The sequence below is a fragment of the Mustela erminea genome, chromosome 3 (genome assembly GCF_009829155.1).
Source record: "Mustela erminea isolate mMusErm1 chromosome 3, mMusErm1.Pri, whole genome shotgun sequence".
Classification (NCBI taxonomy): Eukaryota; Metazoa; Chordata; class Mammalia; order Carnivora; family Mustelidae; genus Mustela; species Mustela erminea.
In genome coordinates this window covers 30,865,043-30,882,223 of record NC_045616.1, presented here as the reverse complement: position 1 = coordinate 30,882,223, position 17,181 = coordinate 30,865,043, and the positions used below count along the sequence as shown (strand labels likewise).

The 17,181-nt window shown below is 38.1% G+C and overlaps 1 protein-coding gene and 1 non-coding gene across 3 annotated transcripts in view; both read left to right on the top strand.

Moving 5' to 3' along the window:
* DCP2 (decapping mRNA 2) overlaps window positions 1-17,181 on the top strand; it is a 53,998-nt gene that overhangs the window by 27,334 nt on the left and 9,483 nt on the right. For both annotated transcript variants that reach the window (XM_032335537.1, XM_032335536.1), the window contains exons 5-10: window positions 8,938-9,090; window positions 9,211-9,323; window positions 9,426-9,533; window positions 12,307-12,442; window positions 14,631-14,741; window positions 16,845-16,896. In XM_032335537.1, coding sequence (XP_032191428.1) covers window positions 8,938-9,090; window positions 9,211-9,323; window positions 9,426-9,533; window positions 12,307-12,442; window positions 14,631-14,741; window positions 16,845-16,896 — 673 coding nt within the window. The remainder of the gene's footprint in view (window positions 1-8,937; window positions 9,091-9,210; window positions 9,324-9,425; window positions 9,534-12,306; window positions 12,443-14,630; window positions 14,742-16,844; window positions 16,897-17,181) is intronic.
* Window positions 13,163-13,267, top strand: LOC116587392. Its single transcript, XR_004284413.1, has one exon. It is a non-coding gene; the product is annotated as a U6 spliceosomal RNA (small nuclear RNA).

Genomic DNA, 17,181 nt, shown 5'->3' with positions numbered 1-17,181 from the left:
TAATTCTAATGAGAGTGGATTCCTAACTTTAGAGGCAAATTGATTATTAATCATTTTTAGAATTGAGAGATTATATCTGTTGCTTTATTATACTTGTTATAAGTTTGGTTGTACAGGGTTTGAAGCTGCCTGTGTTTAGTGCTGATGGCTCTTTTTATTTTGCTTCTTATTGTACCACTTCCTTCCATATGATTCCAGCTATAGCAGCCATCCCCAGATCTCTAAATGGAATGCCTTTTTCTTCTTATGTGGCTAACTCCTGTTCATCTTTCAAGTCCCAGCTCGGGTGTATCCAGCAGAATAGGATGCTTTCCATGATACCTTCTCCAGATGACCACCCCATTTCACAGCTCACACCTTAACCCAGAGCTGTATTCTCATAGTACCCTCCTACCTCTTGGCATGTATGTCCTGATTACAGCTATTTTCTTTTTTAGGCTGAGCTCCTTGAAGAGCAGTGCTTGCTCTGTTAATTCCTGAAGCCCATGCATCCAATAGTAGTTGTTAACTTACTAAGCACACAGTATATATTTGAGTGCACTAAATATATTGATAGAGATAATTTCAAGTAGTATAGAGAAAAATAATACAAAGAATGGATTTGCCTGCTAACATTTTGCCATACGTGGTTTTTTATATTCAGTTATATATGTGCATATGGCTTTTATTTACAAGTGGGTTTTGGGGGAGCGGGCAAAGGGAGAAGGAGAAACAGACTACCTGCTGAGCAGGAAGCCTGATGCAGGGCTTGATCCCAGGCCCCTGAGATTGTGACCTGAGCCCAAATGCAAATGCTTAACTGACTGAGCCACCTAGGCACCCCAGTTTTTATTTTATGTTTTTAAAAAGATTTAGAGCGAGCACGGGAGCAGGGGGAAGGAGGAGCAGAGAGAGAAAGAATCCCAGGCAGACTCCCCGCTGAGCTTGGAGCCTGAGGCAGGGCTCAGCTGCATGACCTGAGCCGAAATCAAGAGTCAGACACTTAACCGACTGAGCTACCCAGGTGCCCCTTAAGATTTATTTATGTATTTTAGGGAGAGAGAAGGTGTATGCACGCTCACATGAGCACGTGGTGGGGAGAGGCTGAAGGAGAGTCTAGACTCCAAGATGAATGTGAAACCCCACACAGGGTTTGATCTCATGACTGACCTTGAGATCACAACTGGAGCCAGAACTGAGGGTGGCATGCTTAACCGACTGTACCACCCAGACATCCTTGGTTTTTATTATTATTGCTGGATAATTTTGGAGTAAATTGCAGACATCATGCACCTTAATCCCTTAATACTAATGCAGATAAGTTTTAAGAACTAGGAAGTTCCCTTATGTAATCACAGTGTAGTTATCAAATTCAGGTATTTAACTTTGGTAGGTGTTATTATCTAATAGGTTTTTAATGTTCACATTTACCAATTGCCCCATTATGTTCCTTTCAACAGTTTCAACCCCTTCCCCATCCAGGATTCTCTTCCAGTCTCAGGCATTGTGTTTGCATTACATTATTATATATCTTCAGTCTCCTTTAATTTGAAAAATTCCTCAGTCTTCTTTAGTACTTTTTTAAAAAGATTTTGTTTATTTGACAAAGAGACATAGCGAGAGAAGGCACAAGCAGTGGGAGTGCCAAGCAGAGGGAAAGGGAGAAGCAGTCTTCCTGCTGAGCAAGGAGCCTGACAGTGGGGCTTGATCCTTAGCAGCTGAGTCACCTAGCAGCCCCTCAATATTTATTTTGTGTAGTTAGATACTATTTGTAACACAAAGTTAACAGGTTTTGCTCACAAGGAACTTGGATTATACTATTTACTTTCAGTGTAGTTTCTCACATACAGACCTACATGACTAGGTGTGTATTCTTATTTGTTATTATAAGTACTGTTCAGGGAAGGAAGCTAATCAGAACAATTTAATAATGTTTATATATGTGTATATATATGTGAAACCATCATTCAGATCAAGATACAGAGTATTGCCAACACCTCAGAAGATTCTTTCCTGCCCTTTCTCAGTCAATACCCAGTTTTTCCACACCTCCTAGAGGGAAGCAGTACTTTGCCTTTTATCACCATTGATTAGTTTTGCTTGTTCTTGAGGTTCATATTAAAAGGATTTTGTTAGGTACTTTGTTTTATATGTTTGTCTCCATGTAAATCTGTGAGATTGAGTTATACTGCATATATTGGTTGTTGGGTTTCTTTTTATTGCTCTTTAGTATTCCAGTGTACAGATAGTTGTAGTGCTTTATTTCTTTTTTTTTTTTTTTTTTTTAAAGATTTTATTTATTTACTTGAGAGAGAGACAGTGAGAGAGAGCATGAGCGAGGAGAAGGTCAGAGAGAGAAGCAGACTCCCCATGGAGCTGGGAGCCCGATGCGGGACTCGATCCCGGGACTCCAGGATCATGACCTGAGCCGAAGGCAGTCGTCCAACCAACTGAGCCACCCAGGCGTCCCTGTAGTGCTTTATTTCTTATGTGTTGGGTTGTATCCATCTTTTGGCTATTATTATTAATTTTTAAAGATTTTATTTACTTATTTGAGGGGGAGAGCAAGCACCCAAGCACAGAGGGAGAGGGAGAAGCAGACTCCCTGCTGAGCAGAGAGCCTGTTGCAGGGCTCTGCAGGACCCTGAGATTATGGCCTGAGCTGAAGGCAGACACCTAACCGACTGAGCCACCCAGGGACCCTGCTTTTGGCTATTATTAATAAAACTGTTCCAAGTATTCTTATATATCTTTGTTGAGGTAAATAAGCTCTCATTTCTCTAGGTGTGGCTTAGTCATAAAGATGATGTAAACCTGTTGCCAGTAGTTTTCTGGGTGGTTGTACCAGTTTACATTCCTACCACCTATATATGAAAGTTCTAGTTATCCAGGCCAACATGAGAAATTCCAACAATTTTATCTCATGTTTATGGATTGGAAGAATTAATATTGTTAAAATGTCAATAGTGGTAAAAGTCATCTATAAATTCTGTGCAATCCATGTCAAGATTCCAATGGCATTTTTTAATAGAAACAGGAAAAAACAGTCCTAAAATTTGTTCAGAACCATAAAAGACCCTGAATAGCCAAAGCAATCCTGAGAAGAACAGAATGGGAGGCATCACACTTCTGGTTTCAAGCTACTGTTAAGACTTAGGTGTGGCTTAGTCATAAAGATGATGAACAAAAAATGTCTATTCAGGTCTTTTGCTCATTTTTAATTGGATTAGTAGGGGTTTTTTTTGTTACTGTGTTTAGGAGTTCTTTATATATTTTCGGTATTAACCCCTATATAATTTGCAAATTTCTTTTTTCCATTCTGTAGCCTTTTTACTTTTTACTAGAACTAGAACTTTTTTTTAACAAAAAAACAGTATGGTACTGACAGAAAAATGGATCAGAGGAACAGAATTGAGAGCCCAGAAATAAACCCAAGCATGTACGGTCAACTAATATTTAACCCGGGAGCCAAGAAAACACAAGGGAGGAAAGATGGTCTCTTCTGTAAATGGTGCTGGGAAAGTTAGCCATTGACAAAATAATGAAACTAGATACATGTCTTTTTTTTTTAATTTTTTTTTTAATTAAAGATTTTATTTATTTGTCAGAGAGAGAGAGAGGGAGAGAGAATGAGCACAGGCAGACAGAATGGCAGGCAGAGGCAGAGGGAGAAGCAGGCTCCCTGCTGAGCAAGGAGCCCTTTGCGGGACAGCCTACTGAGCCACCCACGCGTCCCCTAGATGCATGTCTTATGCCACTCATAAAAATTAACTCAAAATGGATGAAAAAATTAAATGTAAGACCTAAACTGTGAAACTTCTAGAAGGAGATAAAGGAAAAAAGCTCGTGGACGTGGGTCTTAGCAATGCTTTTTGAATGTGACACCCAAAGCACAAGCAACAAAATAAAAAAACGAGTGGGACTACATCAAACTGAAAAGCCTCAGCAAAAGAAAGTGCCAGCAAAGTAAAAAGGCTACAGAATGGAAAAAAGAAATTTGCAAATTATATAGGGGTTAATACCGAAAATATATAAAGAACTCCTAAACACAGTAACAAAAAAAACCCCTACTAATCCAATTAAAAATGAGCAAAAGACCTGAATAGACATTTTCCCAAAGGAGAGCTACAAATACCAACAGGTACATGAAAAGGTATTCAGCATCACTAGTCATTAGGGAAATTGCAAATCAAAACTGCAAAAAGAAAAAAAACCACAATGAGGTATCACCTCATACCTATTAGAATGGCCGTTATCAAAAAGATAAATGTCAAGATGTCAAGATAAGGGGACTGATGGTGAGATTGTAAACTGGTGTAGCCACTATGGAAAACAGTATAGAGATTTCTCAAAAAATAAAACTACCATATGATTTAGCAATTCCACTTCAGTTCCACTATATTCAAAAGAAACTAATATTCTAATTTGAAAAGATACTGTACCCATGGTCGCAGTATTATTTATAGTAACTGAGAAGTGGAAACAACTTAAGTGTCCGCTGACAGGTGATAAAGAAGCTGTGGGGTATATATATACACACACACACACACACTGCACACACAAAATGGGTATTATTCAGCCATTAACAAGGAAATCCTGCCATTTGTGCAATATATATGAACCTTGAGGGCATTATGCTAAGATTTTGAAATAAGAGAAAGACAGATGACGTATGATCTCAGTTATATGTGGACTCTAGAAAGAAAAAACAAAGAAACAGTCTCAGAAAAAAGATCATATTTGTTGTTCCCAGGCTGGGGATGTGGGGGGTAAGGAGAATTGGAGGAACATGGTCAAAAGGTACAAACTTCCTATTATAGATAAGTGGTAGGGATATAATGTACAGTATGATGACTATAGGTAACCACTGCTGTATGATATATATAAAAGTTGTTAAGGGAGTACATCTTAAGAGTTCTCATCACAAGGAAAAAAATACTTTTGCCTTTTCCCTTTTACTGTAGCTGTATGAGGCAGTGGTTGCTAACTAAACTTAAGGTGGTAGTCATTTCACAGTATATGTATGTCAAAGCATTATGCTGTACACTTTAAGCTTATACAGTGATATATGTCAGTTATATCTCAATAATAGTAGGAAAACTCTTAAGGTAATTTTCACTGTATACAAATATCAAATCATTAGGGGCGCCTGGGTGGCTCAGTCATTAAGCATCTGCATTGGCTCAGGTCATGATCCCAGAGTCCTGCGATCACAGGGAGCCCTACATCAGGCTCCCTGCTCAGTTGGGAAGCCCGCTTCTCCCTCTCCCACTCTCCCTGCTTGTGTTCCCTCTCTCACTGCCAAATAAATATTTGTTTGTCAAATAAATAAAATCTTTAAAAAACACACAAGTATCAAATCATTGTGTTGTACTACTGAAACTAATGCTTTTTAAAAATTATTATTCATTTATTTTTTGAGAGATAGAGTGGGGGAGGGGAAAAGAGGGAAGAAGAGAGACCAATTTTTTTTTTTTTAAGATTTTATTTATTTATTTGATGGAGAGAGATCTCAAGTAGGCAGAGAGGCAGGCAAAGGGAGAAACAGGTTCCCTGCTGAGCAGAAAGCCCGATGTAGGGCTTGATCCTAGGACCCTGACACCATGACCTGAGCCGAAAACAGAGGGTTAACCCACTGAGCCACCCAGACACCCCTGAAAGTAATATGTTATCCATTAATTATATTTCAATGAAAAAATTTTAGCCATTCTGATGGGAATGCAATGCTTTATCATTGTATTTTTATTTGCGTTTTCTTGAAGTTAAATGATTTTGAGCACATTGTCATGTTCTTATTGGCCATTTGAATGTTTTCTTAATTAAGTACCCACTTGTATATTACCCATTTTTTAAAAGTTGGGTTACTTCTCTTGATACATAGGGCTTTCTGATATATTGTGGATTGTACTGTTAATGTTTTCTGGTTTATGTCTTCCCTTTGATGAAGAGAAGCAGTTTCCTGTATCATTGATGTGCAAACTTATAGGTATCTCAGTCTTTTTTTTTTTTTTTTTTTTTGGTGCCGCAGTCCTAATTGTTATAGTTATAAATCTAATATCTATCAAGGTTAATATATAATCAAAAATGTTTTTAATCTCTGTCTCAAACAGTAGAGTAGACCTTTGTTTTAAGTAAAAGGAAAACTAGAGATCTGGATTTTGCTTTAATGACATCAGATAACATATATGCATTGTTAAATAAATCCACATGATTGATGGTTTTAATTACATTGTCCTATGTATATAAATGTTAAAATATGGGGAGGTATGAAACTTTTGTCACAGAGCTTCAAAATATTATTCTGGGAAAGATACATAGTTTTGCTCTGTTTGAATGTCACTGATCACCTTTAATAGACTGTTAACTATGTATACCTACAATACTAGGTGTAGATGTAAAGAAACATTGGACAACATAGGACAAACATATAAAAAAAAATAGGACAATACCAGATGTAGATATAAAGAAACATCGGATAATTTTTTTCCAATACCACATATGTACTTAGGTACCCAGTCTGACATTCCCAGAAGTAGGAAATACAAATGTTTCTCATATTCTATATACCTATAGAACATTTTTCAAGTGAGTATATTCACCTAGCTTTTTTATTTTTAATGAGGAACAGGAGGTTTAGCATGCTTAGGGATTTACAGAAATGGTAACAAATGAGTTGCATATTGTGGAGGAGCTTAAATTGGGAGTCCTAGACTACACATGTCTGGGAGAAGGATAGCTGTGCCTTTTTTGAGGAATGTAGAAAGAGGTGCATGAAGTGACAAAGAGGGAAGAGACAAATGAGCAGGAAAAGCTCCTACATACCTGTACCTTTTGAGAGATTCAAGCCTGTCCATGTGTTTTAAAGATTTATTTATTTGACAGAGATCACAAGTAGACAGAGAGGCAAGCAGAGAGAGAGAGAGGGAAAGAGAGGAGGAGGAAGAGGAAGCAGGCTCCCCGCTGAGCGACAGCCAGATTTGAGGCTCAATCCCAGGACCCTGGGATCATGACCTGACCCAAAGGCAGAGGCTTTAACCCACTGAGCCACCCAGGTGCCCCTGTCCATGTGTTTTAACATCTTTTGTCCCACTGAGTGGTTAAAAGATGCTGAAACCAGAGGAAAGGGGAGGAACTGGGAATGTGTAAAAGATCCCAAATGGGTTCTAAGCCACTGAGAATTCAAAGCCTTTTTGCTTGGTGGGGGTGAAGTGGGGGAAGGACTTTGTCAGAGTAATACAGATGTTACTTGAAGGAGAACTTTTAAGTCCAGAAGAGACCAGTGGTTTGATCAGAGTAAGTGTGGTTTCTCTAGTTGAGGGAAGAGGTGAAGGTTAGATGTAATAACAGTTCCTGAGATTTATGTTCTCCCAATTCCTTCTCTTCCAGCCCTTGAGGCACTGCTGAGGGAAGGCAGTTTTAGAACCATGAGTCTGTTTCACTGGTTTTCAGTTTTTTTTTGCATTCATCTCCCCACCCTGCCAACCCCAACACATGGAGTTGTAGCTATACTTTTGGAATCTGTGCGTTTAAGTTTTAGTACTAATCACAATTTCAGTTTTCATTTAAAAAAAATTTTTTTTTTTTTTTAAGATTTTATTTATTTGAGAGAGAGCGAGCAAGAGAGATAGCACAAGCAGGGTGGGGAGGTGCAGAGGGAGAAGGAGAAGTAGACTCCTCACAGAGCAAGAAGCCCAGTGCAGGACTCTATCCAGGACCCTGGGATCATGATCTGGGCTGAAGACAGATGTTTAACCAACTGAGGCATCCCGGAGCCCAAGAAACAGTTTTATATGTGTAAGGCAATTTTTAGTTTGTAGCTTGGTGTATGTTTAGATTTGTAGATGCTATGAATAAAATCCATATATGGTCCCAGTATGTACTGTCCTCAGACTGGGAACTGTTGCTGTATTCTAACATTTTAAGAGTTATGGACTCAATTACAGTGTATGTGTGTGTTGGGGGAGGGGTGCCATTCCTCACACCAACAAGCAGTTGTCAGACATTGGCTTGGGTATCCTTCAGTTCAACTCAGTTCTGACTCTGTCTACCTGGAAATGTCATCAGATTCTTCAGGTTAAGGGCTTGGTCCTACAAGACTTCCTTTTACTTCAGATGACAGTTGCAATTTGTTGTCTTCTGTGCATCTAACCAATTGGAGGTTCCAAAGACACCCTCCTTGGGTTTAATTTGCTAGAGTGGCTTTCAGAACAGAGAGAAACATTTTACTTGATCACCAGTGTATTTAAAAGATATATAATTCAAGAACACCCAGATGGAAGAGGTGCAGAGGGCAGGATGTGGGGAAAGGTTGCAAAACTTCTGTGTTGTCTCCTAGTGTACCACTCTTCCAAATCTCCACGTTCACCAGACTGGAAGTCGTGCCCCCCTTGGTTGTTTATGGAGCCTTCTTTATATAGGCAGTGTTGATTAAATCATTAACTGTTGACCCTGGAGCTCAGTCTCCAGACTTTCTCCCCTTCATGGAGGTGGGAGGTGGGGTAGGGTTTGAAGGAGGACTGAAAATTCTAATCTTCTGATCCCTTGGTTGGTTGTCCTTGCAATCAGTTCCCCATCTTTAGGTGGGGTCCAAAAGTCACCTCAGTAACATGGCAAAAGGTACCTTGGTTGCTTTCATCGATTAGGAAATTCCAAGGGTTTTAGGAGCTTTGTATCAGAAAGGGATGAAGACCACATAATACGTACTTCTTTTTGTAAATCACACATCTTTCTTCATTGAAGAGGTGAAGAACTTGGGCTGAGATATGTAAAAGGGTTTATCCATAGTTGAACACACTTCGGGGCTAGAACTGGATCCTAGTATATTCTGATTTCTTGCCTCATGTTTTCATGCCTTTAATTGTCTGGATTTTTCTGAGTTTTTGCTTTGGAATGAATTTTAACAAACTGGAGATCTAACAGAAACAATTGAAAATCGTCACCTAAATTTGTTATTTCCAGGTCTTTGAAGAAACTGGTTTTGACATCAAAGATTATATTTGTAAGGATGATTACATTGAACTTCGAATCAATGACCAGCTTGCTCGTTTGTACATCATTCCAGGAATTCCAAAAGACACAAAATTTAACCCAAAAACCAGAAGAGAAATTCGGGTATGTAATTTAAAGTATTTTCAGGCTGCTGGGCAGTATCCCAATTGAATGAAGTAAGAAATTGCTTTTAGAAACTCCCTGATGATAATTAACTAAATGAATTATTTTTTTGTGTCTCAGAACATTGAGTGGTTCTCCATTGAGAAATTGCCCTGCCATAGAAATGATATGACCCCGAAATCCAAACTTGGTTTGGCACCTAATAAATTTTTTATGGCCATTCCCTTTATCAGGTATGTTCCTGTTTCTTGAAAAACAATACTACTTCTGATCTTTTTTTTTTTTTTTTTTAAATGTAGCCAAATTTTAAGAGTGAATTCTTAATGTTTTCATAGACCATTAAGGGACTGGCTTTCGCAGAGATTTGGAGATTCCTCAGACAGTGACAATGGATTTTCATCAGTTGGGAGCACACCAGCTAAACCCACTGTGGAAAAATTGAGGTAAAGAAATATATTCATAGAATTCCTGCATTCTGATAGTTTTTAATGCAGTAGCATCTTCCTTCTAAAGTTTACAGAGGTATTGGATTCCTTTTTGTGGGTATTATTTTGTTACTGGTCTTAGAGATAATAGAAATTTTTTCTAAGGGTTTTTGATGAGATGAAAAAGGTTAATTGGAGTTTGAAAGGAGCTTCAGGCACATTTTAAAATAGCATACACAAGAGGGTACCAACTTTTTAGATGGGGAGATAGAACATGGAGGGAAAAAAAATCTGCCTCTGTGTATGTTGCTATTCTCTTCTCATAGCCTACTTCAGAGACAGTTAGGTCTCTGAAGATCGTTGAATGGAGGATATATTGAAGTCTGTTTTAGTATAGTGGTGATGAGGAATACTGATGTATAATTTGTTCCAAAACTTGCATTGTGAAGACTTGGGCTTGCTGCTTTTCTTTCCCTAACAAAGACTGTTTGTTGTATTGTAAAAAGTGACTGTTACATGGACAGGAACCACAAAGAACATTTTTTTGACTGGAACTTAATTATATCCAAATTATAATTATAGAGTAGGCTGAGTAAATAATTTTGTTAAATAAGCATATATATTTGTAATCTTGCTAGAACTTTTATATGTTAGGTTCAGAGAGAATTGTGTTATACATTTTCTTTAATTAAATGTTCTGATTCTGTCTGAGGGCTTCAGAAATTAAACAGGAACAAACCACATCTATAGTCAATATTTTTTTAAATACATAGGGAATATTTCATCTTGGTTGGATTTTATGAGGACAGGAGCTTAGACTATGCCTCGAGAGTCATTTCTGCCTTTTAGAACCTGCGATTATAATCCCCAAATGATATACTATTAGACATAAGTGAAACAGTATAGGAAAAGTAGATAGGAGCGTAGCTAAGATTTGGAAGAAACATACTACTCATAAGTTACAAAATAGTGACAGTGTTTGGAAAACAGTGGTATTTGGTGTTTGGGAGACTGTCCATCATAGCAAGTGAGGTGACTCCCATATCTTTTAGTCCTAGGCTTTGTGGTCCTGGAGAGTGGAGTAAGGATGTTATGAAGCAATTCTAACCAAATTTCAGGTTTCTTAGGCAGGATGGTGTGTTCTTAGCATATAGACATCATATGTCTGTGATGATGTGTTAGAGGAAATACCTGAATTTTGTCTCAATAAAATAGGCATGCTGCAGGGGCGCCTGGGTGGCTCAGTAGGTTAAGCCGCTGCCTTCGGCTCAGGTCATGATCTCAGGGTCCTGGGATCGAGCCCCGCATCGGGCTCTCTTCTCAGCAGGGAGCCTGCTTCCTCCTCTCTCTCTCCACCTGCCTCTCTGCCTACTTGTGATCTCTCTCTGTCAAATAAATAAATAAAATCTTTAAAAAAAAAAATAGGCATGCTGCAATTTTATTGTTATTTTTAAATGGGAAAGGAGAATTGTGGAATATTCAGAAACAATCACTGTAGTACAGTTCTTTGGATCAGTGACTCTGGACTGTTGTTACACATGTAAGTGGTACTATAAAATGATATCTCTTGGGGCGCCTGGGTGGCTCACTGGGTTAAGCCTCTGCCTTTGGCCTAGGTCATGATCTCAGGGTCTTGGGATCGAGCCCTGCATCTGGATCTCTTCTCAGCAGGGAGCCTGCTTCCCCCCTCTCTCTGCCTGCCTCTCTGCCTACTTGTGATCTCTCTGTCAAATAAATAAAATCTTTTTTAAAAAATGGTATCTCTTTATTACAGACTACTATGTAAATATAACCTTTCACAGTCAGATTCTTTAATGTAAGAATTTAAGACCAGACCTTTATTTAATTTGCTCATCTATTGTCTTGGGCCCCTTAATTTTTTTGCTTTAGAATATAGCTTAAATTTCAGATCCCCTTCTAGCATAGAGGACTTGTAACTTGTATCTGTGTAGGATCAGATTCCCCACTTTAAACATTCTGGCTGAGAATGAGTTGTCTCTCCTAATAAGAAAGAACATCCACTTAATATTTGTTTCAACTAAATTTAGAATTATTTTCTTCAGGTTTTTAAAAGGTATAATCACTTTTTTTTTTTTTTAAAGATTTTATTCATTTGACAGAGATCACAAGTAGGCATAGAGGCGGGCAGAGAGAGAGAGGAGGAAGCAGGCTCCCTGCCGAGCAGAGGGCCTGATGCAGGGCTCGATCCCAGAATCCTGGGATCATGACCTGAGCTGAAGGCAGAGGCTTTAACCCACTGAGCCACCCAGGCGCCCCACTTTTTTTTTTTAAAGAGTTTCTTTATTTGACAGAGATCACAAGTAGGCAGAGAGGCAGGTGGAGAGAGCGGGGGGGGGGGGTTGGTGGGGACAGGCTCCCCGCTGAGCAGAGATCCCGATGTGGGGCTCGATCCCAGGACCCTGGGATCATGACCTGAGCTACAGGCAGAGGCTTTAACCCACTTAACCACTAGGCGCCCCTAAAAGATATGATCACTTATAGGGAGGAGGTAATATGGATAATTTAGGGAAGTTTGGGATTAAAATGTAGCACTTTTAATTCGTTCAAGAAATAGTGACCACCAGTTGCTCTTCTGGGTGCCAGGGACTAAGCAGTAGGTTAAGTAGGTAAGAATCCCTGCCCTTAGGGCACTTGTATTCCACTGCAGAGAGGTAGACAGTAAATAAGAAAGTAAGGTTGGTGATCTGTAAGATAAACTATCAAGGTGTTAGAAGAATTTTAAGTGACAATTTCGTGATATGGTTTTTATTTTTTTTAAATCTTGGTGTAGTCGAACCAAATTCCGCCACAGTCAACAGTTATTTCCTGAAGGTTCTCCTGGTGACCAGTGGATAAAGCATAGGCAACCACTGCAGCAAAAGCCATATAATAATCATTCTGAAATGTCTGACCTTTTAAAAGCAAAGGTGAGTGATAATACGTTTAAAGAGATTTTCATAAATTTAGATTTGACTTCGAAATGTATCTGAATTAAAGAATTGCAGATTAACAGTTACAGAACTTTGCATTGTTGATCTAAGACTTTTGTGTTCCCGACTTGTGATTAGAAGCGCAGCAGAGACTTCATAACCTTTACAGTTTTGGTATAAATAAAGTATAGTAAGTAATAAAAATTAGCATCTGACTTTGGTATATATGCCATCAATGAAAGGTTTATTATTGTGTTGTATTCTCGTGCATGATTATACCACACTTATCCGTTCTACTCTTAATGGACATTTTGGTTTCCAGTTTTGGGCTTTTGCAAACAATGTTGCTATGGCTATTTCCGTATGTATATTTTGATGAGTATTCTTTTGTGTATAGATAATGAATAGAATTTCTAGATCACTGGATATGCCTGTTCTCAAGTTATCTCCAGCTGAATATATGAGAACGCCACTTGTACATCCTTACTAATTCTTGGCAGTGTCTGTCTTTATCATTTTAGCCATCCATTTGTGTGCCACTCTTCCTTGTTTGCATTCTTTTAAAAAATATTCTGGGGTCATCAAAATTAAAAACTTTTGTATATCAGAGGACACTCAATGAAAAGATAAACCCACAGAATGAGAGAATATTTGCAAGTCACATATCTGATGTTAGATTAACATCCAGACTAACTCAACAGCAAAAAACTCCAATTAGTGCTCACTTTAACAACACATATCCTAAAATTGGAACGATAGAGAAGATAAGCATAACCTCTGCGTGAGGATGACACGCAAATTTATGAAAAAAACCCCAATTAAAAAATGAGCAAACAACCTCAATAGATATTTCTCCAAAGCAGATATGCAAATGGCCAATAAACACATGAAAAGAATCTCAGCATCATTAGTCTTTAGAGAAATGCAAATCAAAACCACTCTGAGATACCACTTCATATCCATTAGGATAGCTGCAATAATAAAAAAAAAAAAAAAAAGGAAAACAGCAAGTGTTGACAAGAATGTGGAGAAATTAGAGTTCCCCTGCATTTTCGGTGGGCATGTAAATGGGGTCTAGCTGCCATGGAAGATAGTTTGCTGGTGCCTTGAAAGGTTAAATACAGAATTTCCGTATGATCCAGCAATTCCACTTGCTGGGTATATCCTCACAAAACTGAAATCAAGGACTCAATCAGGTAACTTGTGTACCCGTGTTCATAGTGGCATTATTCACAATAGCCAAAAGATGGGAACAGCCCACATGTCTGTCAACAGATGAATAGATTGACAGAATATACATAAAGGTATAATAGTCATAAAAAGGAATGAAATCATGACACATAAATACTACAACATGGTCATTGCTACTTAGGCACATGCTGCATGAAGTAAGTCACACACCATGGAAAATATTATACCATTCTGTTTATATTTGGTACCTAACAGACAAATTTATAGATACAAATTAACTTGAGCTTACCAAAGGGAGGGATGGGGGAATACAGAGTTATTTAATGGGTATAAAGTTTCTGTCTGGGATGATGAAATAAGTTCTGGAGATGGATACTGGTGGTGGTGCACAACATTGTAACTATACTACTGCCACTGAATCGTACATTTAAAACTAGTTATAGAGATAAACTTCATATTTCTTATACCACACTATAAAATACCAGGAGGAGCAGAATGAATGAAATTGGATTAAAAGCATGTGGTAATGTGAGTTTCTGTCAACCTATTTCCTTACTATTTAAAAAATAATTTTTTTAATTGGAGTATAGCTGACAATGTTACATTAGTTTCAGGTGTACAACATAGTGATTCATCATCTCTCTGTTACCACAGGTGTAGCTCCCATCTGTCACCATAAAACCACTGTATAATGAATGCTATTACAGTGTGATTGACTGTATTCCCTACACTGTGCCTTTTATTCTTGTGACTTACTCATTCCATACTAGAAGCCCACTCCCCTTTACCCATTTTGTGCATCCCCCTTTTGGCAAGCATCAGTTTGATACTGATATTGATATGATGTGGTTCCCCAGTGTTTTAGGAAAATTTAGGGGGAGGACTTTGCTAAACTCTTATTCAACCAGCTAAACATAATCTTGGGGGTATATGCTTTTGTCCTGTTACATTATAGTGTAGGTTTACATTTTATTTCTTTTCATTGGAAAAACAGAATCAAAGTATGAGGGGGAATGGCAGAAAACAGTATCAGGATTCACCTAATCAGAAGAAAAGAACAAACGGGGTCCACAGCCAGCCAGCCAAGCATCAGAATCCCTTGATGGTAAGACTTCTAGCTCTAAATCTAAGAAGGCAGTTCACCCTGTTTTAGGAGTGGAACAAGGGCATTGTCAAAGCACATGAAATTGATATATTGGTAAGATTTTGTGGAGTGAAATTGTGTATTATTTGCTCACTTAAAAATCTCTGGCTCTCTGTTATAGGTTTGTCACATTGATTCAATAGCACAGCTGATTTTTGCTTTTTTATGTGGGTATTTAAATATTTTTTAATACTGTGAAAACTGTGTAGTCAACCCTGCTTTCTAGAAAGAGCAAGTCCTTGACTGTTTTTCTGTATAGAGTCTGTATTTTTTTTTTAAGATTTTATTTATTTATTTGACAGAGATCACAAGTAGGCAGAGAGGCAAACAGAGAGAGAGAGAGAGAGGAGAAAGCAGGCTCCCTGACGAGCAGAGAGCCCAGTGTGGGACTCGATCCCAGGACCTGAGATCATGACCGGAGCCGAAGGCAGAGGCTCAACCCACTGAGCCACCCAGGCACCCCAGAGTTTGTATTGTTTTAATTAAGTAGAAAGTTAGGAAGAACATCATGGTATATTTTTTTCCTTTCAGATTGATAGAATTTAGAAAATTAAAAATAAAGCCAGTGCCATAGCCCTTAGACTAGGCCTGCAGACAGATAACTGTGAGCATTTTAAGCATTGACTTTCACTCTTAGTTTGTGCTCTAGAAAGTGGTTCATAACTAATGGGTCTCCATTGCTTACCTTTTCTGTAAGTCCTGATGAATTCTCTTGTAGTTTCAGCTACTTTTCTTTTTTTAATGGTGGGTGATAATAGTTTTAAGGTTTTAGCAAAAAGTTTTTACCTCAATTTCTGTTTGCTATTTACTTAACTTGGGGTATATTGATTCCGTGGGCAAACACATGTTAAAGATGAGTTTACTGTTAGATTATTTGCCTTTTACTATTATACTTCTTTCCTGACAGATTAGCACAGATAAAAAGAGCCATTTGTATGTTGTTGAGTGTTTCGGCAACATTCAAAAATAACTACTTGGTACAATCTTCTAGAGAGTAGCTTGACTATATGGAAAACCTGAAAAGTGTTTTTTTTTTTTTTTTTAAGATTTTATTTATTTGACAGAGAGAGAGATCATAAGCAGGCAGAGAGAGAGGGGGAAGCAGGCTCTCCGCTGAGCAGAGAGCCCGATGTGGAGCTTGATCCCAGGACCCTGAGATCACGACCCAAGCCAAAGGCAGAGGCTTAACCCACTGAGCCACCCAGGCGCCCTTGAAGAGGTTCTTAAATTGTTTCCCTAGAAGAGAATTTTAAAGAATGTTCATTCCATTACTCTTTTGATAATGAAAATATGGAAACAGTCTAGATACCCCAAAATAAAATTTTAAGTGCAGTATCATAGATCTATGCATGTAGTCATTAAAAATGATGGCATAGATTTATATTTATTGAAAAAAATAATGTTCACAGTATATTACATTTAACCCACTGAGCCACCCAGGTGCCCCCACAGTATATTACATTTAAAAAGTAGATTGGGGTGCCTGGGTGGCTCAGTCAGATAAGCGTCCAACTCTAAATTTCGGCCCAGGTCATGATCTCAGGATAATGGGATTGAGCCCCATGTTGGGCTCCGTGCTCAGTGGGGAGTCTCCTGGAGTTTCTCTCCCTCTCCCCCTTACCCCAGTTGCACATGCTCATACTTTTTCTCTCTAAATGTTAAAAAAAAAAAAGTAGATTATAGCATAGTCCTATGTACTGAATAATTCCACTGAATTTTTAGTAATTATATGAAAATTCACAGTATCATCATAGAGAAAAAACTACAAAGATACACGTAATGTTAATACTTAATTATCTCTGGGTTGAGAAATTTAATGAGTAATTTTCTTTTTCTGGTGTTTCTATATTGTACATATAATCAAGAACTAAAAAAAGTTTTAGGCTTAAAATAAAAAATAAATATAGCAGTGTAAGACCGGGGATGGTGCTTATGTTACTGGTTGAATCTTCTTCCTGAGAAACTTGATCATACATCTCTTCATTTATAGTGAGTAGAATAACTGCAGCTGTTGTGTGTGTTTTTGTGTGTGTGTGTGTGTGTGTGTGTGTTTTTTTTTAATAGAAATGTGAAAAAAGACTTCATCCACGAAAACTTCAGGATAATTTTGAAACAGGCAAGTCATTTTCTTTTTAAAACCTCTGGTGGGATTTGATTTGTTTTTCTCCTAACCTTGATTTTAGTTGAGGTATGATGGACTGTGATGGACAAGCAGTAAGAGTTGCACATGTTTGTAGAGAGTTCGTATGTGTGGTCATGTTCTCTAAGTATGAAACTTGCTAAAATGACCTTTAATGATCAAGAGGAAATGATTTTTCCTTTCAGTGTGCTGTTTTTGTGTGTGAATGTCAAACCTTGGTGCTATGTGTGAACATTGTAAGTCAATAAATATTGGTGAGAG